This window comes from Pezoporus wallicus, unplaced genomic scaffold, assembly GCF_028554395.1.
Source record: "Pezoporus wallicus isolate ANWC-B61680 ecotype Strahan unplaced genomic scaffold, APGP_CSIRO_Pwel_v1 contig_3488, whole genome shotgun sequence".
NCBI lineage: Eukaryota > Metazoa > Chordata > Aves > Psittaciformes > Psittacidae > Pezoporus > Pezoporus wallicus.
This window is the reverse complement of record NW_026635397.1, coordinates 68,721-96,042: the sequence shown is the minus strand read 5'-3', so window position 1 is coordinate 96,042 and position 27,322 is coordinate 68,721. Positions and strand designations below refer to the sequence as shown.

General features: G+C 46.6%; 1 protein-coding gene across 14 annotated transcripts in view; it reads right to left on the bottom strand.

Moving 5' to 3' along the window:
* HDAC4 (histone deacetylase 4) overlaps window positions 1-27,322 on the bottom strand; it is a 214,718-nt gene that overhangs the window by 118,683 nt on the left and 68,713 nt on the right. For all 14 annotated transcript variants that reach the window (XM_057421971.1, XM_057421999.1, XM_057421989.1 and 11 more), the window contains one exon: window positions 13,957-14,028. In XM_057421971.1, the coding sequence (XP_057277954.1) occupies window positions 13,957-14,028 (72 nt within the window). The remainder of the gene's footprint in view (window positions 1-13,956; window positions 14,029-27,322) is intronic.

The following is a 27,322-nucleotide window of genomic DNA, read 5'->3' as shown; positions in this document are numbered from 1 at the left end:
AAGGACAGTGTTGCTCCTGAAATCCCTGCTATCATACACAATGGTAAGAGATGTAAACCAGCAGCAGCTTGATTTTGTATCATCCCACTGCACATACTCATGATGAATGGAACAAGGTATCACCACAAGCTTGAACAAGAAGTGTACAAAGGCATTTAGGGGAGTCTGTCCTTCATTCCCATCAGCCCCCCCAAACTTCCATAGAGACACCTTTTCAAGCTTAGAATCATGGTGTGCTTGGAAATACTGGTCCTAGACTGTAAAGTAAAAGGAGACACCAATGTGGGTCACCCTGAACTCAACACTTCTGCCTACTAATGCGGGCACTGACATGCACCACATGAGGGCACAGAGGTAGCTTTGGACAAAGCCTATGTAATATTTTGGCAATGCTCTACAATGACTTTAAAACCAAACAAATAAACTCCCAAAAGCAGTTATGCAACCAAACCAGACTGAAATCCTTTTTGAAGATTCCCACTATACGCATCTGTTCCCTGTATTTGCTTCCAGTTATAGTAACCTGCTTCCTCCAGATCTTTAAAACGAGAAACAAAGGTACCTCTCCATCACTATAAGTAAGTCTTCTATAGGCAGTTCCACATTCATTGCTTCAAGTCACTTTGTCATCAGAACACATGTACTGGAGCAGAATTCCTGTGCAGCCACATGCCATTGCATGATATGAAACTAAACCTGTGGTGAGAGAAATGCTTCATTACAAGATTTCTCATTGTGAGCCCACCTCAGACGCTTGAAGAAGCTTTTCCAGCCATACTGGCATGTGTAAGACTAAATGTCTGCTGCCTGTGAAAAGGAATGTCTTAAAATGAGCATTTGCATTAAGATCTGTTTTACAATAGCTCAAAGGAAAGTTCAGTTTAATCTAAAACACTTTGCTCCTCCAGACTGCATTACCCAGCAGGTCTAAAGCTGTTCATAGCTAAAGGAGAAAGGGAAGGCACTGAAACCCAGGAGTGCTGGACTTGTGCACAGCCTTAATGCAGCACCTGGCTGCTTGGAAGTGCTTTAACAATGACCCAGCATATCCCACTTGTGGGAGGCAACCACAACTCTTCCAGATGCTCATTACGTGGGAAAGATAGATCACAGAATGGCTTTCATTGCTGTTGTCAGCAACCTGAGGGCACTGATGGAGAACAGAACTGAGTACAACACACAGAGAAAACAGAACGCTTGCACAGCAGATATTCAGTACCCAGCCAGCTGCAAAGAACTTAAATGCTTCAATCACAGAATCCCAGACTGGTTTGGGTTGGAAGGGACCTCAAAGCTCATCCAGTTCCAACCCCTGCCACGGGCAGGGACACCTTCCACTAGAGCAGGTTGCTCCAAGCCCCTGTGTCCAACCTGGCCTTGAACACTGCCAGGGATGGGGCAGCCACAGCTTCTCTGGGCACCCTGTGCCAGCACCTCAGTACCCTCACAGGGAAGAGCTTCTGCCTAAGAGCAGCTCCGTCCAGTGTCCCCCAGCCTATAGCAGTGCTTGTGATTGCCCCAACCCAGAGGCAGGCCCTTGCACTTGGCCCTCAGAGAACATGATACCCCTAACATTGCAGCTCTCCTTTGCTCAACAGGATTGACAGGGGCAGGCAACAAGGCAGAAACCCACTATAACCATAGTATAGATGGTGTTGAATCCATTAACTAGGTGACACCTTTAAGAAGGGTTTAACCTCCATCATCATCATCTATGTTGCACTTAGACATGTTCTCAATACTCTCTGACAGTTATATGCTCCGAGAGATGCACAGCTTAGTCTTTTGGATGTAAAGTAGTGCTTAGATATAAAATAGCAGCTAATAGTATAATTCAAAAGTGCAAAATAATACTCTGTATTATAAAACATCTACTTAGAAGTTGAAATCTTTGTCATATGCAAGATCTTATTTTATGGGATAAAGAGTAAAGAGCATTTTAAACTGCACACCAACTAACATCTAACGTGCTCCAAGACTTAAAACCTCGATTAAAGCTGCTTTAAAAGGACCAGAATTAATCCTGTGGTGATCTTCACCTCTCCTGTCATTCTTACTCATGTGTCACCTCATGCACCTCACTCAAAAGTGCTATTTCTCTCGTGCAACAGAACTAAGGTGTAGCTCCTGCCCCCTAAAGCTGCATCAGCACTTTGATCAGTGCATTTACCACACAGTCAAAGCTCTACACAGAAGCTCAAATTCCGAAGAGAAAACCAGAAAATAGCACAAAAGAGCTATTGCTTGGCAGAAGTGAGCATTTACAAGCTTTAGGAGTTTGGTGGGGTTCAAGAGAGGAGTTGCCAAGTGACTGCATTGTCTGCTTCTCTCTTGGTGTGGCAGTGCAGGAAGCCTTTGCCAAGCCAGCAAAGAGCAGCACAACTTCAAAGCTCCCCCGCTCTGTGCAAAAGAGCACAGTTTGTGGTGAAATTGGATTCTTGTAAAGAGAAAACAGAGTTTATTCAACAAATGTGTCCTTCAATAGGAATAACCCATGGGTTTGACCCTGAAAATGTACAACTGGCATCTCTAAGAGACTGCGTGGGGAAGGGGGGGACAGTGTCTTTAATGAAGTTTCCCTAAAATTCCCCCTCCTTCTTCAGATTAGGAGCAGCTTTGTCTGCCTGTGCCTAACTGAAATGGCTTTCAAGGCTGTTGTCAGCAACCTGAGGGCACTGAAGGAGAACACAATCAAGTACAACACATAGAGAGGCAACACAACGCTTGCACAGCAAATACTCAGTACCCAGCCAGCTGCAAAGAACTTAAAATGCTTCAATCACAGCATCCCAGCCTGGTTTGGGTTGGAAGCTCATCTAGTTCCAACCCCCCAAGTGGGAACTATGCTCCTGGATGACTCCTGGTACATGGAGCTTGAAGGCTTTGAATGGAAAGCAAGCAATACAGCTGAGACAGCTCTTCCCCAGGACGCAAAAGGAGTGGAGACGGTGGCATTGTCAGCTTTGTGCCCAATCCCACACATGAACCAGCAGAGGGAAACTGGGCTCCCATTCAAGCTCCCTTTGCTGCTCCCTCATGTCCATGAGAGCACCAGGTTTGCAGAAGGCTGCAGAGGCAGGAGGTGGCAGATCACAAGGAAGCCCATGTTCTCCTCACTGCCGATCCATCCAGGCAAACATTTCACAGCTTTACTGCTGAGCTGTCATCTGTGGGAGCAGCACTTGGTGGGAAGCAGGTCAGGCAGTCACCCTCGTACCACTCTGTGCCCCTTTCCAACAGCCCTAAATGCTGCTGCTATAAAAAGAAGGGCATAGTTGGCAAAAGAAACCCATATAGCACTAGGAGTGAAACAGAAAGGCAGGAACAGGAGTCCATCAGGCACCCAACCAAGCAAATGCTGTGCACCGTAGAAGGTGCTGAGCACAATGTCATGATTAAAGTCATAATCTCCAAGTCAATATTCACCAAGAGGCTCTGGGAAGGCAGAAGAGCACCTGTACAACTGCAACACATGGCTCGGCAGCAGAAGCCTTTTCCTAAGACCTAAACTAAATCCTATTGCTCAAAAGAGGCATAAGTAGCAGGTTAAAGGAGGGGATCCTGCCCCTCTGCTCTGGCGAGACCCCACTTTCAGCACTGTGTGCAGTTCTGGTGTCCTCAGCATAAGAAGCACTTGGAGCTGTTGGAGCAAGTCCAGAGGAGCCACGAGATTATGGCTGGAGCACTTCCCATACGAAGACAGGCTGAGAACACTGGGGCTGTTCAGCCTGGAGAAGAGAAGCTACGTGGAGACCTCAGAGCAGCTTCCAGTGTCCGAACAGGGCTACAAGGATGCTGGGGAGGGACTCTTCATCAAGGACCGCAGCGACAGGACAAGGGGTGATGGGTTCAAACTGAAACAGGGGAAGTTCAGGTTGGAGATAACGCAGAAGTTCTTCCCTGTGAGGGTGCTGAGGCGCTGGCCCAGGGTGCCCAGAGAAGCTGTGGCTGCCCCATCCCTGGCAGTGTTTAAGGCCAGGTTGGACACAGGGGCTTGGAGCAACCTGCTCTAGTGGAAGGTGTCCCTGTCCGTGGCAGGGGTTGGAACTGGATGAGCTTTAAGGTCCCTTCTGACTCAAACCAGGCTGGGATTCTGTGATCTGTGAGGTTCAGTCCCTTACACTGAGTAGTGGAAACCTGAACCCCACTCTCTGGTTGAGTCCCAGGGTCAGAGCTGGATATTCATATTTCAGCTATTTCCCACTTTTTTAACCATGCTCTTTGTTGAGCATGTGGAGGTCTCACATCAACGTGCTCTTGGAGGCCAGGACAGAGACATGTTGCATATGAGAGGGTAGCACATTTGAGTGCTGCAGGGAACTAGTGTTGCTCTCCAAGCTGGATTTTATCACCAGAACCTTAGTGCTCTGCTATGCATCACCTAACCTGGGCTGAGACAGACGGGGCAGGTCTAATGCCATCTTAAGAGACTTCGAATTGAAATGTAAAGCATGCCAGCTCCCTGGCTTACTGTCAGAAGAGTAAGAATCATTTTTGCTTGCTTTTCCCTCCCAGTGCGGCACAAACACCTCCACAAACCTACTGCTGATCCCAGGACCTCAACTCATCACCTTTCCACAACAGAAAACCAACAGGAAAACCCACTCTTATCAGAGAACAGTTTTGGAATTGGAGGGATAAACCCCTACCAGCTGGCTGGCCAGACCTGTATGTGGGACACTGCGGTCCCAACACTCTCTGGGCAAATGCCTTCAGCTCTGCCTGTCCCTGTGATAACAGCACCTAGTGAGACAAAGGTGTGTATTATGGCAACAGTGTCTCCTCCTAAAAGATCTCTGCTCAGAGCAAGACTAAAGCTGGTCCTCATGGAATGGCTTGTGTTGGAAAGGACCTTAAAGCTCATTCAGTTCCAGCCCCTGTTGGAACTTCCCCTGTTTCAGTTTGAACCCATCACTCCTGGTCCTATCACTGCAGTCCCTGATGAAGAGTCCCTCTCTGCATCCTTGTAGCCCCCTTCAAACACTGGAAGCTGCCCCGAGGTCTCCACGCTTCCTAAGACTAGAGGAACAAGATCCTGCTTCCACGCTCCCCCATCCTGCAAGCCCTGCAACATCAGCACAACATCTGAAAGGGTCCTGATGTGCCCTTGCACTGTGTCAGACACAGATCATCTGCTTTCTCTCAGCCACATTCATTTATCTTCACAACCAAATATCCCTACCCTCACTAGTTCCCTTGCTCTGTTCAGCTGACTCCTCCTGCCGTTACCATCTCAGGACCCTGGTGAGACACTCACCATGGACTCACAACCCGCCTCCAACAGTCACATAACAGTGCTATTACTGAACATGGTGCTTGTCTACTTACCCTAATACAGTCAAGCACAGAGCCTTGGGTGACGTGGTCTAGTGTGAGGCACTCCTGCCCGTGGCAGTGGGCTGGAACTGGAGGATCTTCAGGTCTTTTCCAACCCAAACCAGTCTATGAGTCTACGCAACCAGCCAATTTACATCACCCCTCCAGTCTAAGACTGCAATGAAAGCTTTTGGCAGCATTTCCAACAGGCTCCTCGGGAACGACACTGCTGAGGTGCAATCATTTCCCAAGCGCAAAATGAACTCGAAAATCCCCACCTCAAAACTCTGAGGCTGTCCAGCCCTCCCCCAAAACGTGTGAACAACCCAAAGCTGCTAATTTCATTCATGACAGATTGCTCCTGCCCTCAACTGGAGTTATTTCAGCCTACCCAGCAAAATGGAATGGAAATCACTCAATCAGAACATGGGTAATGCTGCCTTTGCAGGTACATTAGCAAGTAGATAGGCTTGCTTTGACTAGTTTTGCATGATATATTCCTTTCCTAATACATTATACAGGCATCAAATGTTAAAGGAAGTATAGCAGAAAATAACCTGGGCTGAGCTTTTCCTAATAAAACCATTTCCCCAAATATTGAAAGCACAAAGAGAAGCTCTTATTATATTCAACAGAAAAATACTTGAAAGCTTAAGGCAGGTTTGGAATAGTAAAAAAATAGAGGATAAAGGTTCTCCCTCCATCAATACCTTATTGTAACAGCTTAAGCTACTTTGAGAAGAGATTGAGTAATAGCCTGTATTCATTTGTTGAAGAGAAACCAGATCAGTGCCCTTAGTGACAATAAAAGCCTTCCAGGTGTCACTTTACTAATGCACATGACGCCCTGAGAACTCAGGATTTTCAAGACCTTCATTAATATCATTACAACCTATGAGCAGGACTACAAATGTGTCAAGTGAAGCAAGTTTTGACCTAAATTCCACCCATGGTTTGGTCTTCAGCACAAGCTGGAGACCTGCTTGGGACCAGTTCCTCTGGCCAGGGGAGAAGGTCACTCACTGGATTTCATTAGAAACTTGGAAATCAATTCCCCATATAAAATTCATTAGCAAGAAGTGTAACAGCTTGAAAAAATACCTGGCAAAAGTAGCATTAAGATGTGCCATACATTTATCCTCTATATTACAATTCCAGCTCCAAGCTAACGATTCCAACACCTTTTATTAAATCATAAAAGGTTCAGACCCACTTATCATGAAATCTCTAATCAAATATGAATGAATCATCGGAGATGAAACAATTTCATGAACAAAAACCAGATGGAAAAGTAGTAAGGAACGGAGTGGTTTAAATCACAAGATTTAAAGTGAAGCCAAAGAAGCAGATATTTAATCATAAGCAGTCGTTTCAAGTTAAAAGGAGACACCGGCAGAAGGTAGACCTCAAATCAAGCCATTAAAGAGGGAAGTGCCAAGCCAGCACCAACCATAAACTTAAATGAAATGGCTTTAGTGTGGATGAACTTACTCCTGCCTCCAAGGCACAGAAAATGCTGATTTCACATCTGCTTGGTGGTGACAGGAATTAGGTGAGGATGGAGAAGGAAAACCCCGTGCGGTCGTCTTTGAGAGCTCGTGATGTAGGAAAGCATGAGCATGCAGAAGAAAACCAAGCTGGTACAGCTGAAGTAAAACCACACAGTCCAGCTCTTCAAAGACCCTCCTTGTTGAAGGCAACATCCCATCTTTCAAGGCCTACATACTTCAGAAGCCAAACCAAAGTTCAACCATTACACATCATCAACTGAGCGCGTCAGTGTTGCTAGGGCTTTCTGGCTTAAAGTACCTTGGTTACAGTTTTTATCCATATACTTGGTGACTTGTGTCTCAGCCTAAGTCATTTTTGGGTTTGAAGCAGGTTTTTTTTGGGGAGTAGGGTAGGGAAGCAATGGGGAAAAGGTGATGAAAAGGGAGAGGAAAAGTCTACTTAACCAACCGAGGGGAATGTTCCAGGGCAGCATCTGGAGAGTGCTGCAGTATTTTAGGCATCACTGCACAAGCCATTCACCTGATATTCCCTCCACTGCTCAAAGACAAAGCAGAGCCAAATATAGCCCTGAAAATCAATATACACTGGGGAAGAACTTCTAGGATGCTGATAAACGCATCTTGTGTCAGAAGAGGAATCCCTAAAATCCTAGGAACACAGGTGACTACAGAGCACGGACCTGTGGCATCTATTTCCCCTTTAGCAAGAAACTACCCTAAATACATCTGGGCATAAAGCTCTCTGGGTTGCTCCATGATACACCAACATAGGGAATGTGGACCAAAAGCAAACACGCTGCTAATAGAACAGCCCTCAGTGTATTCAAAGGCTCTTCCCTGCCTCAGCTGCTTATGAAGAAAAGCAAAGCACAGAACAACCTGTCCTTTGGTAGGAAATCAGTAAGATATCTGCTAAGCAAATCCAGTGCAATATATCATTATCAGTGTGAATTAATAAACCAAACAAGGTGAGGGAAGAATAAAGCACAGCAAGTTGGGCCTTGCAGTGAAGCAAACTTCCCTGCCAGTTGCCTTTCATCTAAGGAAACAGCTCTATATTCCAGTGCTTAAGATGCAAGTGCTGCTTTCAGCTCTTAAGAGAAACAAGTTGTTAATAATTCATCCCACCTCCTCTGTTTAATAACCATTTTCTTGTGGGTTAGGAAGGAAGTGACAGCTAAACATTTTTGCTGAGGCAAAACACACCAAGGCACAGTCTATGAGCTGCAAGCTCCTTCTCTTTGCACCCCACAAAATAAGGACATCCACATTCTGGGTAGAAAACCCCATCCAGCAACAGAAGTGGTTCAACTCCTTGCAGGACACAGATGCTAAAGTTCAGGCAAGAGATGGCTGGAGCAGCTCTACTCTGGAGCCAGGCTGAGAGAGCTGGGCTGGTTCAGCCTGGAGAAGAGAAGGCTCCTTAAGGGGAGACCTTAGAGCAGCTCCAGTGCTTAAAGGGGCTACAGGAAACCTGGAGAGGGGCTTTGGACAAGGGCCTGTAGGGACAGGACAAGGGGAATGGCTTTAACCTGCCAGAACAGGGGAGACTGAGATGAGCTCTTAGGCAGAAGCTCCTTTCCAACCGAAACCAGTCTGGGATCCTATGGTACCCCATCAGGGTGGCACCTCTTCCTTACATTCCCATAAGTGCACACAACCCTGCAAGGCACTCGTGCTGATGAAGAGTTAGATTATCCTGTGAACATGACTTTGGGTGCAATATTAGTCCAATAAAGAGTTCTGGAAGCTTGAGCTTCCCCACTACTCTGCATGGAGCTGCCCAGAACCTTTAGATTTGGTAATTCCCTCCCCCGTCCTGCATAAATAGCCCCAAATTTGCTGACCACATTCTGCAAAGGGTTTTTTAGTAAAGTACAACAATACAGCAAATCTGAAGACTGAAGTGGTGTGCAAAGCTCTCCTTGCTGAGCAATAGGCTGCAAAGGTGAGCTTCAGTAGCATCTATAGCTGGGCAAACACTTTTTATTGTCACTGCATGGGCTACATTTTGAACATCCAGCTCTGAGCTGGATGTAATACCCATTGCTTATTGCAGGTTAACTGGATTTTAACCACCAATGCTTACTATTGATAATTTAGGGGGTTGGGTAGCTGTGTGTGTCCCCCTCAGAACTCCTGGGAAAACAGATCAGGATATCTTTGCTATTAAAGGATAAGCCTTTCTGTGTGTGAACTACACTTCTGGAGCATGATAAAACTATACTGTCCCTGCACTAACACATCCCAGTGTGAACAAGGAAGCGTGGACCCACGGGGAGCCACAGTCCTGGCCCATGGGCCAGCAACGTGAACCTGCTTCAAAGCCCCACTGCACCACGCTGCTTTGGTACCTTTCTGAAGGAGGTTTTGAAGCAGAGACACTATAGAAAGCAGACAAGGATGTGAAAACACAGTGCAGGGAGAGGGCATCCCCCTCCTTTGAAAGGGTAAATGAACAAAGGCATGGGATTCTGCTCTGTTAGACCAACCAGGCTACCACTCCTCCCTCTTGGGGACAGGGATTAATCTCTGATTTCAAAAGCCTGTAAAATCATGTAACAATATTAGTCCAGAGGCTCTTGCAAACCATTTATTCATGCATACATCAACATCTTCTTTCTTCAAATGAATGTGGCAGTGAGACTGGATAATTAAGCCCAGGAAGAAGAAGAAAAAGCAGAGAACTGCAGTCTCATACATAATCCTCTGCTCGTCCCTGCCACACTGCCCTTGCTATTGCCAGTGGCACATCCAGAAGAGACATTTTGGGCAGCTTAATGTAGAAGATGCAGTCTGATTGCTGACTGATGGCTGCTGACCATGAGCAGCTTGTGCCCAGGCAGCCAAGAAGCCACCAGCACCCTGGCCTGTATCAGCACCAGTGTGGCAGCAGGGCCAGGGCACTGATTGGGCCCCTGGGCTGGGCACTGGTGAGGCTGCACCTCCAATCCTGTGTTCAGCTCTGGGCCCCTCACTACAAGAGAGATGTTGAGGTGATGGAGCGGGGCCAGAGAAGGGCAGTGGAGCTGGTGCAGGGCCTGGAGCACAAGTGTGATGGGGAACGGCTGAGGGACCTGGGGGTTCAGTCTGGAGAAGAGAAGGCTCAGGGGGGACCTTATCGCTCCCTACAACTGCCTGAGAGGAGGTTGGAGCCAGGAGGGGCTGGGCTCTGCTCCCAAGGAACAAGGGATGGGACAAGAGGAAACGGCCTCAAGCTGCACCAGGGCAGGTTTAGATGGAGCTGAGGAACAATTCCTTCCCCACAGGGTGCTCAGGCATTGGAACAGGCTGCCCAGGGCAGGGCTGGAGTCACCGTCCCTGCAAGTGCTCACACACCATGGAGACGAGGCCTCAGTGCCATGGGTTAGTGGTGGCCTTGGCAGTGCTAGGGAGCAGCTGGACTGGATGAGCTTAAAGGGCTTTTCCAATCTGGTTGAGTCAGTGATTCTGTGATCACCAGCACCATCAGGACATAGCAAGCCCCTGTTGCTCTTGTAGAAACTGCTCAGCAGCAGCCACCCCAGTGCTTTAACTCACTGATTCCTAATGCTTTGCAGGATACTACTATCACCCTCAAAAACCTGTCCTAAAACCACCACTGATCACTGGTCTAACACACACATATCTGAAGTACGTGAAACACATCTTGCACAAAGGGAAACTCATTCTACAAAGTACGCTAAATGAAGACCTATGTGATGAGTTTCAAGCATGCTATCAACAGCACACACCTGATGTTTTGAGGAGGATTATCTACAAAATATCTGGTTCTTTACATACTCAAGGTCTTTTAGACTGGCCCCCCAGCTTTCCTCTACTGGAAACTTGAAACATTTCTCAGTTAAAACTCATAGGAAGAAAAAGTGAGAGTTCAAGAGAGCTCTGTCCATCCTTCCTTCCATAGGCATCAGTCCCCTTAGGCAGACAGCACTGAAGTTCAGAGCTATAAAGAAGAAAACCATCCCAAAATACCCAAACTTGTGGGACAATTCCCATCCCTGCCACCTATCCAAACCAGACACTGCCACCTCCGTGTTCCCTTAGCTGAGAAGCTTTCTCTCCTGCTAATCACGGCTTCTTAACCATCAAGCGATTCCTCCATGTACCATGAAGTAAGATGAAATGTGTAATCCTCGCTCTGAAGATCTCCAAATTCAGCAAGGAAAGGTTAAGGCCAAGCAAGGTTGCAGAATAACCTCAACAATTTATTCCCTTCCCTCCCACGAGCCAAAGATGCAGTAACATTCTGAAGCCAGAATGAGAGAAAGCAGCACTATCCAACAGATGATGATATTCCTGGGCAAGATGTGGGTTGGTGCCTTGGTTTACTTCTACAAGCAACTAAGGCATTCAGAAGTACCAATTAGGATACATTTTTGGAAAGAGCAAATGTTTCCATTCCTCAGATTAATCCTTAATTTATGGCAAAAGAAGACAGAAATGTTAAGGACTTGGGTATCAGACATCCCTTTCTCACCTTTTTACACCAGAGAACAACAACGAACAAAGGTTAAAGCTCTTCCACACATAGTGCATGGTGAAGAGAAACTGTTTTGGGTTCCTACAAACACACCACAATGATTTTATCATAGAAAGGGTTGAGCTGGAAGGGACCTTAAAGCTCATCCAGCTCCTACCCCCTGCCACGGGCAGGGACACCTTCCACTAGAGCAGGTTGCTGCAAGCCCCTGTGTCCAACTTGGCCTTAGATCTGAGGATAACTGTCCATTGTCCACACTAGTGCTACAAATCAGTCCCTTTACCACGGCCAAGAAGGGATAAGGATTTAAACAGAATATCCCAGGCTATGATGAAGCAATTTTCTTTCCTTAAGCTGTTTTTCAACACCATTATTTCAGCCATGTCTGAGACTTGGACCAACACCCCACAAACCCACACATAACTTGTTTTTCCAGAGCAATACTTGGTCATGTTTCTCCTTTCTTCTCCTGAAAGATCTGCAGCAAACTCATAAAGGTAATATGATAAAACCCAGACATGACAATGGTTTTCCCAAGTCGGTAACTCCCACAGCCTGACAGCAGCTTGTAACAGACATTTAAAAGACCTACCAGGGTATGTAAGTATAGGCTGGCACGACACTGAAAGCCAGCTGAGGAGCCACTTCCAAGCCAAATGATATTTGCTTGCATTTACAAACACGCTGAAACATCTTTTGGCCGAACAGCTTTTAAACCCTGCTCTGCTAATCCAGACAGGAGCTGGACATTTCCAGCCTGTGTATGCACTGAAGGGCTGAAAAGACTGCCCCCAAATACAGCAGAAACTGAGTAAACGTAGGGTCCTGAGTGACAAAAGGAACTGCACGACTCCTGTTCAGAGCCAATGCTGCCCCTTGGATAAGGTCTCATTTGCATTCCCAGTCAGTCCTACCCTTCACCCATTACATGCACAACCAGCCTGAGCTTTCCAGTGTGACACAGGAATTTCCATGGCTCAAGGACTGGCAGAAGACATTGGACACAGATGTTGCTGCCTCTCTCACAGGCTGCTTGCTATCAGAGAATCACAGAGTGGTTTGGGGTGAAGGGACCTGCAAGCTCTTCCAGTTCCAACCCCCTGCCCATCACCCCTTGTCCCATCGCTACAGTCCTTGATGAAGAGTCCCTCTCTTCATCCAGGGACAAACAGAACACTGAACTTTACCATCAGGTTACCCGACATCAGCCTTCGCCCTAAAACACCTCAGAAAGAAACATCAAACACAAGAAGCAAAAAGAAAATGGATTCCAAAAAGACCAACCACTACCACAACAGTAAAAGATGAAACCCCATCACATGCACAATTCACAATAGTGGCCACTGATCTCCTGACAGAAAAGAGGACAGTGCCTCCTCTTCTACAGAGCTACAAAACCCATCTAAGCATGTGGATATGAAACAGGGAACACAACACTTAAACCTGAGCTGTGTTACCTCAGTAGGCTTAAAATGAGAACCTCTCCTAGGGTCAGGAAAACAGAACCTCCCCTACCTGACAGACACGTTTTGGAGCACACAGAGGAGGGAAGAGAGGCTTCTCAGCATCCAAAGCCAAACACTCAGACCTGGTTAAATGAGGATCTCTTCCTTCCCCACGCCGCACCCCCCCCAACACAATAGATGTACCTCCTTCAAAGTTTCCTTCCCCAGATACACACTGAAGTCCACAAAAATCTAGGTTAGGTCACAGCCCATCTTCTTTCCCCCTCCCTACAATCTACTGAAGTTGCTTTGAATAAGCTTCGTTTACATCTTTCCAACTTGCATTACCAGAAGCACTTAGATCTCCTGGGAGATCTCTTCCTTAATATCTAAGGACCCGAGGGCATTTTGGAAGGCAACAGAGAAAGTTGGGGTTTTGGAAGCTTCTACCTGGAAAGTAGACGAATGCTTGATATATCCTATCACTCCTAGCATAAAGCTCTTTATTTGAACCTGGAAACAAAGCCCTTTAGGAAGAGAGAACAGGGAAACACAGAAGACAGCAGCAGATTGCTTTCTGTGGCATTTTATGTCCTGTGACCAAAAGGCTGGATTCTATCACTCCAAGTGCTCCAGTTTTGAGCTGGAAGATCTCTCTCAGCTCCAGAATGATGAACAGTGGTTGCTGTGCTTGCTTCATACCAGGACAAGACCCACGAGATACCGTAGCTGGATCATTAGAAGAGGGAAGCAAAGCAAACAGCCCAGAGCCCAGCACGGTACACTTTGATCACCCTGTGTTTGCCTCCTGATTTCAACAAAAGTTCCCCTTAATGGGAGCAGCAACTCAAAACCCTCCTTTGATTCACAGTGCTCCTTTTAGGCTGCAAAAGGACTCAGAAGGTACTGCTTTCTTCTGCTGTCCTCTCCTTTCCATGTAAACCCAAGCAGCTCCAAGCCAGGTTAAGCCATCCTTAGCCCCCTGCCAAGCTGTTTAAGACTCCCCAAGGCTGCTCCAACCTCCCTCCACTCCCAAGTCCCACTCACCCAGCCTGGGAAAGTAAATGTGTGCAAGTCCTAACACACTTGATTGCAGCATTTGGCATTTGCATTGTGCTTTCCCCACTTGCAAGATAGAGCTGAGGAACATTTTCCTGCATTCCCAGAATAGGAACAACATTTAATAAGAGTTTCTTCTTACCAGAGCTAGGCATGTGGTTCACTCTAGGTGGATTCAACAGCTCGACTGGCTGGTCTCTGCCAGAAAGCCCATCTGGAAAGAGAGAAAATAAAGTGAAATCACATCAAGGCTATTTTTAGCTATTCCAAGGATTAGAAACCATAAAAATCACTAACCAATTATCAATGTAAAACAGAGACACAAGTAGCACAAATCAACAGAAACAAGAGCACGAACAGGACAGCTTACAGCGTAACAACTGCATACAGTAAAGCATGAAATCAAAGCTACCGTAACCCAAATTACACTCAGGTTTTCCTGGCCTTTAAATCCACAACTGTTCCTGACCCCCATCCAAGGCTTATGAACCTTACCATACAATAACTACATTGCAACTCATCCCTCGCTTGAAGAGCTGAGTGAGTTAAGACAGAAAGGCAGCCCTGTGAAGCAGAGTTGAAGAATGGCTGTAACATGGCAGGGAGATGTTAAGGAAACCTGACAAATCACTGCAGGAGATTAAAATGCAGAGACATGCATAACAAGCCCCATTTTGCATAAGTTTGGATTTCAGAAAGGCATTAAAAACATACTTTGTAAATGATATGCAGAAATCCATCTTGCTGAAGCAGTTCTCCATTTAAAAGATTTCAAAGATGGTATCTTGTATGCAGGTAGAGTTAAAACAGAAGAACACAATAGCTGCTGCTGGAAACCGCCCGACCAGATTTTCTAGTCCCCCATTCCAATCCCAACCTGCACCCCCCCCCAATCAAAGTGGAAGCAAAAAAAGGCAGCTAAATGATGTTTTCAGTACTTTGGTTGCGAAGACAGAAAACTTCTCTCAAACCCGTTTGGAAATCTCTCCACCTTTGCCAGTTCAGTCTCACTTGCTCTTCTCTAACGCCTTTCTACAAGCATAGATAGGATCAAGCCAAACCCTGTCTGAAGACATCAAAGAAGCCACTCCATCTCTTCTCAGACAACGCAAAGGATTATAACAATGTGAAGATGGCAGTGGAACATTTAAAACATACCCAAAAAAAATCACCCCCATCACACTTATTTTCTCCATTCCAGCTTTGTGGAGAGAAAGCCTACTTAACTCTTCATCACTTGCATGGGTTTGTCTCCAGTGACCATACCCAAGGATCAGTGCAGTCTCAACAACACAGCAATAAACTATAACTACACTGAGTTCTCCTTCTCAAACAAGTCATTTAGTTTATTCACTTTATCATTTGAGGGGCTTTTGGTTTGTTATTGCAAGGCTTTGCTGTACCAGAGTGGCCAACCTACAGTGGTGCGATGACACTTGGCACAAGCAGCAGCTAATGATAATAAATGAGGAGGGAACTAGATTTAAGTAGTAGAGCAAGACACCAGCACTTAAATATCATCAGTTCCTCAGCAAACTGCTGCTGAAGCTTCACTGTTCCTGTGCTGGACGTGCCAGCATGGCCCAGGGACCAGGAGCATCCACAGAGAGGTGAGAGCAGCACCAGGAGCCCCTGGGTTTTCCTGGGAGCAGAGTCAGAGGACGAATTATCTACAAAAGAGAGCCTTGTACCAGCAGCCTGGGTGCTCTGTGGGACAAACCTGGGTCACTGCAGCTCAGAACCCCCCCATGTGCTGCATGCACCCCCAGAGCGTGAGCAGCAGATCAGGGAGGGGATTCTGCCTCTCTGTTGTGCTCTGGGGAGACCTTAGAGCAGCTCCAGTGCCTAAAGGGCCTACAGGATACCTGGAGAGGGACTTTGGACAAGGGGAATGGCTTTAACCTGCCAGAGGGCCTTCACTCAACAAAACACTGAGCATCTTGGACTCCATCCAGCCTTTGTGCACATGAAGAGCTTTTGAGCTCAAAAGCAAAGCAAAACCAACCCCAGAAGTCAACTTGACCTCTTGAAGCAACTGAACATTCCTGTTGTCTCCTCAGCTTCCTACAAGCTAAAGATGCTACTCTAAGCAAAAAAATCATTTCATTTCAAGAGCCTAACCAATCAGTGTATTAGGAAATTGGAAACACCACTGCATTTAATGAAGCATCCTATCTGCTGCCAACACAATACTGCCCAAAAAAACCCCAAACCAAAGCAACCACATACCTTCTGAAAAGAGCAAGACAAGGAAGACTTGAAAACCCTACATACGCTCCATTAAATTGTGATTGAGTACTAAAATCCATACACCAAATAGAGCAGGATTCCTCCTTGCTCAGCTCAGCAATGCTGCTGCCCACAAACCCTTTGCTTTGATCGATTCCTTCTCTCAAATACATGAGCTAACCCAATGTCAAACTGCTCAAATAAACCTGAGAACTGAGCACAAAGATGAAGTTTGGAGTCCAAGGTTGTGATTCTGTGCTCTACAGAACTTCAAAAGAGGAAAACCCAACCCTATGCTTTGCATATTCAACTGCATTGCTTCACTGATCCTGTTGCACTATTAACACTGACAATACGCTAGTCACCTGGGGGGTTCTGATCCTCAAGACAAGCGTGTTTTCAGCTATTGCTGCAGTGGGGTTTCTTCCCACATCACTGCAGACTCTCTCCTAAAGCAGCTGATGTCTAGTTGAACTTGTGTGACAAGGGGAAAACACGATGGCTTATGCCAAGAGTGGTCTGGGTCCGCAAATGTCAAACTGACTGCAATCAGTGTCCATCACAAACAAGTTTTATCCCCACCTCCTGCCTTCACAAAGTATTAGCTCCAATCCTCTCCCTGCTTCAGCAGGTAGCTACAGAGAGAGCTGTGGCAATAACAGAACTAAAGGGAAAACACAGAAAGCACTCAAGTTATCTGTGCCACACACAGATCCCTATTCCTGCCTAGAATGGGTGCTTCCGCAGTTCTCAGGAAGTGGACAGGGATTTGAAGCAGTTTGTCTGGCTTCCTTGGACAGGCAAACACAATGCAAAGAGGTCAAAAGATGCACTCATGATTTGACTTTCACAAGCCCTGGTTTGAACAGCACTGAGACAAACCAGAATACCTACTAAATATCTTCCAGCTCTCTACTGGCCAAGGCTTTACCTAAGACACTAATTGTCAAGAAAATGTTTGCTTGAATTGATTTTGTATGAAGAAACCTGGAGAGGGGCTTTGGATAAGGGCCTGTGGGGACAGGACAAGGGGAATGGCTTTAACCTGCCAGAACAGGGGAGATTGAGATGAGCTCTTAGGCAGAAGCTCTTCCCTGTGAAGGTGCTGAGGCGCTGGCACAGGGTACCCAGAGGGGGTGTGGCTGCCCCATCCCTGGCAGTGTTCAAGGCCAGGTTGGACACAGGGGTTTGGAACAACCTGCTCTAGTGGAAGGTGTCCCTGCCTGTGGCAGGGGTTGGAACTGGATGAGCTTTAAGGTCCCTTCCAACCCAAACTATTCCTTGGTTCTATGACTCAATCTAATGATTTCACTAAGACCATCAGAGCAGCACAGGGGTGAACTGTCCCAGCTGTACCAGTTGGGCTGAAGTGGGTAGATCCATCTTAGGGTTACTGGCACCTGGTGATGGAGCAGTGCCTGCAGAGCGTCCAGTCCAGGGGCAAGGCACACTGCATTGTCCACAGAGCCTGGAAAGAAGCAGACAGCAGCCTGTCTGATGTACGACTTGACTTGGAGAACATTTAGTGTAGCTTCATTTCCAGATGGGTATTTCTTCTCATTAATTAATAAGATGAAGCCATTATTAATAGACGGGATCTTAACACTTTATTTTTATCCTACTCAGTTCCAAAGAGTCACTGAAGTTACTTTAAAAATCTCAGCAGGACAGGTTTGGAAGTAGCTGGGATTTCAGGATCCAAACCTGTGGAAAACAGCAAAGCCAAGATAAGATGGTTCTAGGATGCTCCAGAATAAGACAAAATCATGGATAAAACCCCTCTGAAAAGACAAAGCAGCAAAATGAACAACAACATCCAATGCAAATCCAAAACCAGATGAGGAAGTATTACTAAAGGCAAATAATGAACAAACCCAGAAGGCTGAAGCATTCAGTGAGCTCTTCCAGCAAACTGGAAGCAGCCTGACTGTCATTAATTGTTGAGTTTCAAAACACGGGGCACAACTGGGAAAGGAGACGTTATTTAAATAGTTTTCCATGTATTCAGATCTTTCAACCCAATGCAAATCACCCTGCCCTGCTTGGATGCCTTGACTGAAGTGCTGAACAACTGACAAGTCTCTCCAAAGGGCACCTGGAGTAAGGGAAAAGTTCTATAGGGACATGGAATTCTCCTTTAGGAGAGGCAGGAGTAAGAGGTATAGAAAACAGTGTTATTGACTAGGATTGGGGTTCCTGAAAGAAAGGAGAAGCTTAAGAGACAGAATGAGTAATTACATAAGCAGGAAACAGGAAAAGCAAGGGAAAGGTGAAGCAGGCAAATGCTGTGTTTCCCTGTCAGAATGACTGGCAAACAAGGTTGGATTTCTCTTGCACTGAATAAAAAGACATGAAAACAAAACCAAACCTCCCCCCAGTCCACACTGAGGGTCTACATGGGGCACATCTGTAAGAATCATAGAATCACACAGTGATTTGGGTTGGAAGGGACCTTAAAGCTCACCCAGTTCCAACCCCCTGCCACAGGCAGGGACACCTTCCACTAGAGCAGGTTGTTCCAAGCCCCTGTGTCCAACCTGGCCTTGAACACTGCCAGGGATGGGGCAGCCACAGCTTCTCTGGGCACCCTGTGCTAGGGGAGTGATTCAGAAGATATGAAGTTCATTCAGGATGTATTAGCAGATGCATATGCAACCCAATAGATTCCCAGTCTTCTTTAGGGCAACACTTCCTGGACAAGACTTCACAGCAGCAATTGGTTCTTTCTGAGAAGGTAGGGAATTATGTCCCAAAACCTAAGATCTTCCCAGTGAACTGCCATTCATGTCCTCCACACAAGCTACTGCCACCTACCATTCGCTGCTTCAGGTTTCTTTCCAAGCTGGTTCAGAGGTTGCTTGGCACACAACCTGCAAAACCTCCAACGGACTCCACTGTTCTCAGGCACACAGGAGGAACTAAAGTTTTTTTTTTACCTGTTCCCAGTTTTTGGATAAAACCATGGGAATATAGAGTAAAACTGTTGAGCCACAAGACATCAGCAACAGTCCCAAGTGACGAACTGAAGGACTGTTTCTTTGCAAGGCAGTTAACAGATGATTTGGGCTGGTTTTAAGCCAGGAACATGCAGCTCAAAAGCTTGCCCGCTCCCTTCAGAACCAAAACGCAAATAAGCTGTAACCTCTCAGTGCCCAATTGATAAGAAGCCTCAGACAGCACAAGCAGTCAAGCCCAGGATAAAAAAAGAGCCATCAGTTGGCATCTGAGATACTATTCCAACCACATCCCTGAAGAGCATGCAACTAAAAGTAAGCTCCTGCTAAGGTCTGAAAGAAAGAGGATGTTTCTGGATCAATGAGCCCTGGATTTGTAGGTGTCATCAAGCAAACAGTTTCCTTGTTCTCCTTGCTGCTTTCTAATAAATCTGAGAACCTGGCTCACAAACAAAAGATGCATTCCCCTTCTCTCCACCCATGTCTACACTTCAACACAACAGCACCGCACTTGAGAGAAGAGCTCCAAGACACAATGAGCCTCACAGTTATCTCCACTCAAGAGCTAAATAAGCTACCGCGTGCTTGAACAGGGTTACTCTTAAAGTCTGCACCAACAGGAGCACTGCCAGGAGCAGCTTTCACTTGGGAGCAGGCTCTTAGAGCAAACCCGTGGCTGCCTCACTTCCCATCCTTCTCCACATCCTGTGGTTTTGGTTGCATTTGAGCCCAGAGACTGGACTTTTTTCAGGGGAAACACTTGAAACTCAACCCAAAACACCCTTCAACTCACTTAACACACTGAGACACTAATGGAGACTTGTGTTCAAGGTGGAAGGTGTCCCTGCCCACGGCAGGGGTTGGAAGTGGATGAGCTTTAAGGCCCCTTCCAACCCAAACCAGTCTGGGATTCTACGATTCGGTGACTGGACTGAATGAAGTCCTAAAACCAGGTTCAAACACCTCCTCAGCATCATTTGCTGTGCTCCACAGAGCCGATCCTCTGTGGTACTTGCCATCACAAGCTCCACCCCTCTGACAAAGGCTGCTTAGTGGTCTACAAGCCAGCATGAGCCTCAGCCCTTGTAAGCTGTCAACAGCTTACAAGGAGGTACACCCTCTGAAATGAACTCCTCACTGGCACTGCCCACAACAACTCCATGGACCTATTCCAGGCCCAAAACATCTAGTTTTTGACCCACTACCACTACATAATGTACCATAATCCTGTTATATAAAGTTACCTTGAACTTTATACCCAAGTTGGGGGGTTTGTTTGGTTGAGTGAGCGCTTCTGGTATCGTATTTCTCCAATCAAACTATGCACTACCCTTGTGGGATGCCAAGCAGTTCAAACAGGATCACTGAGGAATAAAAGCCTCCAACCATGACCATTAAACACAGCCTACTAACCATCCTGACTTGCATTTTAATGCCTGCAGCATGGAACACCAAGCGAAAATATGAGTTCTGAGAATGGGAATTATCAGGGACCTATTACTTATTTGTCTACTCATTTGAAATACACAGAGAGGGGCGAAAAAAAGACTTCAGCATTTACAAGAAAGCAATTAAAGCAGCAAATGGATTATTTCTCTTTAAACCTATGAGAAAATGCTCAGTGCATATTTCCTCTCTAATTTGTCTGCACTCAAGGAGCTATTTTTGGAAGTCTCCCTAGACTGTATTGTAGCACCACATGTACTGTAATGGCATTTTAATTAGCCCAGAGAGCTGGAAGATGCACTGTGCATCCAAAAGAGAATCAGCCTAACAAAATGAGAGCATCCTTCTCTTCCCTTCGTTCAGATTTAGTCAAAATACCAATTCTGGCTTCAATTGGAATCTGCCGCTAGAAAACCCCAGAGCATCACAACAGCCTACAGAATACAACAGAAACAAACCTAGGAATTAAGCACTATTTACCTGTATTTTAAGTGTGGATGGTAAGAAGGAAATGCTGCAGGCAGAACAGGGGAGAGGAGGAGAGGACACAATAAAGACATAATTGGGCTCTCAATATGTTAGGCTTAGGCCTGCAAATCTAATGAATCAAATGCCCCATTAGATGAAAGCTAATCCAATCCTGGTTATACAGGGTTGGGGTTTGTGTTCTACTGTTTGGGTTTTTAGTTATTCTTAGCACTACTATGACATCTAACACCCAAGTTAGCCACCTGCCATTGCCAATGAGTGATACAGCACAAAACCATCAGCAGCATGGTCTGGTATGTATTTCATTTGCTGTAATTCTGACTTCTTTCTCCCTGCGCTGGGCACTGGTGAGGCTGCACCTCCAATCCTGTGTTCAGCTCTGGGCCCCTCACTACAAGAGAGACGTTGAGGTGATGGAGCTGGTCCAGAGAAGGGCAACGGAGCTGGTGCAGGGCCTGGAGCACAAGTGTGATGGGGAACGGCTGAGGGACCTGGGGGTTCAGTCTGGAGAAGAGAAGGCTCAGGGGGGACCTTATCGCTCCCTACAACTGCCTGACAGGAGGATGGAGCCAGGAGGGGCTGGGCTCTGCTCCCAAGGAACAAGGGATGGGACAAGAGGAAACGGCCTCAAGCTACACCAGGGCAGGTTTAGATGGAGCTGAAGAACAATTCCTTCCCCACAGGGTGCTCAGGCATTGGAACAGGCTGCCCAGGGCAGGGCTGGAGTCAAGTGTTCACACACTGCATAGATGGGGCCCTCAGTGTCATGGTGGCGTTGGCAATGCTGGTGAATGGTTGGACTTGATGAGCTTAAAGGGCTTTTCCAACCTGGTTGATTCTGTGATTCTATTCTTACTTTTGATGCAGCAGAAACTAAGTCAGGCTGATGCCCACCTTGCTTCCAGAAGAAGCTGACGTAGCTGGAATCAAAACTTCCTTCCTGCCCTTGACAACAGCGATGACTCCAGTGCCATTCATAGCTCCAGATGTCTGTCAGAATGTACCCCTGAAGCCAGCAGCTGAAAGACCACAGCACTCAATACCTTGCGAGCAAGAACTATGATGGTATCAGAAGATACTCAGGGGTAATATGTACAAGAGCTTCATACTACTTTCCTACACAGAACATAGTACAGATAAACCCAACAGATCCCACTTTGGTTACCATCAAGGTAAAAAGCATGTAGTAAGGAAAGTAACCTTTAACGTATTACTAGGAAGTTATCCTAAAAGCAAAATACCTAAGCTCCATCACAACAGGAAATGCTGTGGTCCCTCAAGGTGTTCACAGATTAATACCCAAATGCCAACATATTCCTTTTCAAATGCCAAAAGCATAAAAGCATTGTGCTTCGTTTCCTGTGCCTTAACTCTCTGCAGTGGGAGGATAACACAACTCCTACTAAAAACAGAACCACAGAATGGCTTGGGTTGGAAGGGTCCTGACACACAACGACATTCAGTCTCTTCAGCAGACTCTGATTACTTGATCCGCACAAGATATGGAAGCTGGTTCAAACTGAAAGAGGGGAAGCTCAGGTTGGAGATAAGGCAGAAGCTCTTCCCTGTGAGGGTGCTGAGGCACTGGCACAGGGTACCCAGAGAAGCTGTGGCTGCCCCATCCCTGGCAGTGTTCAAGGCCAGGTTGGACACAGGGGCTTGGAGCAACCTGCTCTAGTGGAAGGTGTCCCTGCCCGTGGCAGGGGGTTGGGAATGGATGAGCTTTGACATCCCTTCCAACCCAAACCAGGCTGGGATTTGATGATTCTATGTCGTTTTGGAAATCCACGTTAATAAAAGTATCCTTTCCATGCAAATGCAAGGAACCAAATGGTTGTGGTAACCTCTTCATTAGACCAAAGAGAGAAAGCTCCCTGAACGCAGTCCAATATCCCACACAAACAAAGCATTAGGCGGAAAGGAACATAAAATACAAAGGGAAGAATGACCACATTAAGGAAATAGCAAGTACAGTGCCCTTTTTATGTCTATTTTCTCTTTATAGCCAAAACTATCCATATTTAATGTTGTTTTTCATTCCATTCTTCTGTAACAAGTTTCAAAATCAGCGCTTGGTACACAGAAAATAACCACAATGCCTAATCACAGACAAGCTTCATCACTCAAGCTCCATCAGTAGAGATAAAGCCAGCATCCTACATCCTGAGCACTTCTTGCACCTTGGTAGTCCGAGAGCTTACTCAGTCCCACTCGGGTGAGACAGGAATACAAGAAACACACCTGCTTGTACCCAACACCAAACACCCACCCAGCAAATGCTGCCGACCACGACAGTGGATCCAACACCAGTGTCCCAACTGTTCCCAAACACACCCTGACTCCGAAGGTAGGAGCCAGCTCAGCCTCCGCTTGAGAACTTCAACACCTCCCATGGGCGATGTTCTCCTCACACAACTACTGATCAACCTGAACATCCAACCATGTTAATTCTCCACTTATAAGCAGAAGACATTGCTATCTCCTTCCCTACACAGAGTCACAGTCAAGCATGCCATACCAGGACAGCACTGTGTCAAAGCCTCTATTTTAGGCTTAGCTTACCCAGTCCTTTCCAGCAGCCTCTCTTCTGCAGCCATCAGAAGGTATTGGTGGTGGGCATCCAACACCTTCTCCTGCTTAGTACTACCTCGAAACCCAGCTCAGGGTTTCTACCACATGAAGAATAAAACACATCATTGTGTCCATGCCTCCCAGGGTGCCTGGAGGATCCCACAGGATCCCACTACGTCCTGATGTTAAATCCATCTCGTGCAAGATGCCGCACACAGAACCAACCTGGTACTTTGCATGGCACTTCCCCATTACCCCAGCTCTACCAGATAGAAAGTCAATGACTATCAACACCAGGACACAGAAAAACTGTCCCAGTCTACCCATTCCCGATACAACACCAGTGATTATCTACCAGATTTAGACAGAATCATGAAATGGTTTGTGTTGGAAGGGGCCTTAAAGCTCATTCAGTTCCAACTCCACCCTCGCAGGGAAGAGCTTCTGCCTAAGAGCTCATCTCAAATCTCCCCTCTGGCAGGTTCAAGCCATGAAGACAGTCCATATGCACTGTCTTCATGTCAACTGATGTACAAGGTTCTAAAATTTAGACTTCATGTATTTTTAAATCCCAAGGAAAGGAAAAAAAAACCCAAACCATCATTTCCAAGCATCTAAAAGTAGCTTCCACTTCCACAGACTTGGTGGAACGGCAATTTCCCCTTTTGCAACGAAGGAGCAGAGACTCTGCAGTTTCTTGCTATAAATATATCCATAGATATTTCTGCTGGCACGAAGCGCTTTAGTTTTCAAGGCAAGACATTCATCAACTCTTCCAGAGAGCTCCATCCTTCCCGGCTTTTGTTCTGTCACTGAGCACACGCTCCTGGCAGGAGAGGAGGAGGGGACAATCTGCCACCATCTGCAGGGTGCTCTCCATCTGAAAAGGTGCCTGTCCTCGAGAAATCAGCACAGGCCAAGCTTCAAACTGGAATCTTGTGTTCAACCAACAGATTCCATCCAAGTGGTGCTATGCAAAATGTCCCTTGCTCCCTGCTAAGTGGAGGGAAGGGGTCTGGGGTTGGTTTGGGTTTGATTTGGCTTTTTGAGTTTGGGTTGGTTGGGAGGTTTGGGGGTTTCAGACTTTTCTATCCATCTTTCTATCCCTGCAGTGCTCAAGGCCAGCTTAGACAGGGTGACATGGTCTAGTGTGAGGTGTCTCTGCCCATGGCAAGGGGTTGGAACTGGATGAGCTTAAGGTCCTTCCATAGCCAAACCATTCTACAATCCTTCCTGTTATGTGGATATGGTGAAGTCAGTATTCCACAATCACTGCTAAGTATTTCAACAGGAGATCAGTATTATCAATGTGAGGTCCTTCATCTGCTGAGCCAGATCCCAGGAAATTTCAGCCCACCAAAAGAAGCCAACTCCACAGGATCCCCTTGGCATTCAGCAGGAGAGGTGCTGCTGGCACCCGGCCATTTCCCAATCACAGCCTATTCAGAACACATGAATTCAGGGTTGATAGCTACACGTTCCCAGATACAATGCTGCTTGAATCCAAACGAACGCTCCAGTAGGCTTTCAGAACTGACTGGCGATACAAAAATGAAGCAAGGAAAGAAAAAAACACCTTGAAATTATCTGTAATTGTCAGCAAGTGGAGACCTAGGAAGCACATTTTAAAGGTAGGAGGAGGAGGTTCAATAACCTGCTTGATTTCCCCTTCTCTCCAGTTGAATAAGCTGTCAGGAAGAAATCCAGCTGAAACATAGCCTGGCTCTTCTAGAGGTTCAAACAAGCCTCCAGCTCCTGCCCTCATAAGACACTATGTACAAGGTAGTAAGTTACCAAGTGAAGAAAAAGGCTTTGCCTCCTTAAAGAGGGAAGGAACTCTATGTTAACATGACTGTGGGTGTCCTTCCTCACCCCAGCCTGCATTTAGGTAGCACACACTGTAAATCAGGCTTCTCCACGAGCCTATTCCCAAGGCAGGCTGTGTCCAAAGGCTCTGAGCCTTTCCACAGCAGCAAAGGGAAGGGATAATAATGACTCAGCAACCCATTACACTGATGCTTTCAGAAAGCAAAGTAACCCAGGGAAAATTCCTGGATGAAGCAGAGGGCAGGGAGAAAAGAAGCAAAGGAAACTCATTCTTGGATCTCTCCCTGGACACTGCCGGCAATGGGAATCATCTCCAAATGCACTATAAAGCAGATGCTTTCTCTCCTTACAAGCTGCAGTTTCTGGAGTGGATGGCAGAACTGGAAAGACCAGAGGACAAAAGGGAGATTTGTTGAGGAAAATAGAGACACAGAAACAGGACCACCAGCAAACAGAGCAGGACATGGACTGGGCATTCCTGCTTTCCACACAGCTTCTCAGAGACCTCCAGCTTCAGAAGCTTGAGTGAGAGCTCAAGAGGGCTCTTCTCACCTCCCTGCTGTCATGCCAATGTTATTCAATGTGCATCAGGACACCACACTTGGAAACAACAGCAGTTCTATGGATGCTGGTGCCTTGCAACTTTATCCCCCATGTATCACAATAACCACAGCTCCCCTCTCCCCCAGGCTTGAATCATGCAGGACAATGTGACTTGTTTAAACCTGGCTCCCTGCATCTTCACATGCATCCATCAGACCGGCAGGATTCATCATGAACCCATCCTGAGGGAGACCAGCCTGCTCCCATCTACCCAGTGCCAGGGTAGCCCCTTTAGGCACTGGAGCTGCTCTAAGGTCTTCCCTTAAGGAGCCTTCTCTTCTCCAGGCTGAACCAGCCCAGCTCTCTCAGCCTGGCTCTAGAGCAGAGCTGCTCCAGCCCTCGCATCTCCAAGGCCCTGAGGAACACCACTTGTCACTGGTCTCCACTTGGACATTGAGCCATTGACCACAACTCATTGAGTGTGACCATGCAGCCAATTCCTTATCCACCAAGTGGTCCATCCGTCACATCCATGCCTTTCCAGTTTAGAGACAAGGATGTTGTGCGGGATAATGTCAAACGCCTTGCACAAATCCAGGTAGATGATGTCAGCTGCTCCTCCCTTATCCATCAATGCCAGAGCCCCAAAGTAGAAGGTCGTAGAAGGCCACCAGCTTTGTCAGGCATGATACACCTTTAGTGAAACCATGTTGGCATCACCAGTCACCCTTTATTGTCCATGTGCCTCAGCATAGTTTCTACATAGAAACTATGGAAATGCCCATGATCTTGCTGGGCACCAGTGAGAAATCCTTCAGTTTTAAGGATCAGAGACAAGCTGACCTATTAGCAGCCTAACCTGCAATCCACCCTAAGCTCACTGAAGACAGCAATCAGATATAAGATGCCACCACCTCTCTCAAAAAGGCAAAAAGACACGTTTTGTTTCCTTGCTGTGCTCATATTTTGGGTACATGCACATAAAATTAGGAAACTGGTAAAGTTTGGGCCATTATCTCTGTGCAGTCATATAACAGGGTATCCAGACAAAGTAGTTACTACCGGAAATAGCCCAGTGAGGAAGAGCTGCAATAGCATCAGTGTGCAAAGGAACATTCACATGAAAGGAACAAGCTCCAGTCTCCAGGGTTTTCACCTACTGAATTCATGGTGATGCTCTGGGTGAAGCTGCTGTGCACCCCCAAAAAACTACCCATGGCCAGAGGTCAAAATCCTTTCAAACATCCTCACTCAGGCTGCTCAAAACAGAAGAGCCAATGGAGACAGTGCCCAGCAAAAGGCAACTGTTTCATCAAAATCAGCAGTTCAGCCCCAAAATGATCCTGGTAAAGCACTGAAGAGACACACGCTTTATATGCAGAGCACTGGATGGAGCCCACAGAAGACAGGTCAGGGTGTATCTGCCCACACTCACACGAGAGGAGGACA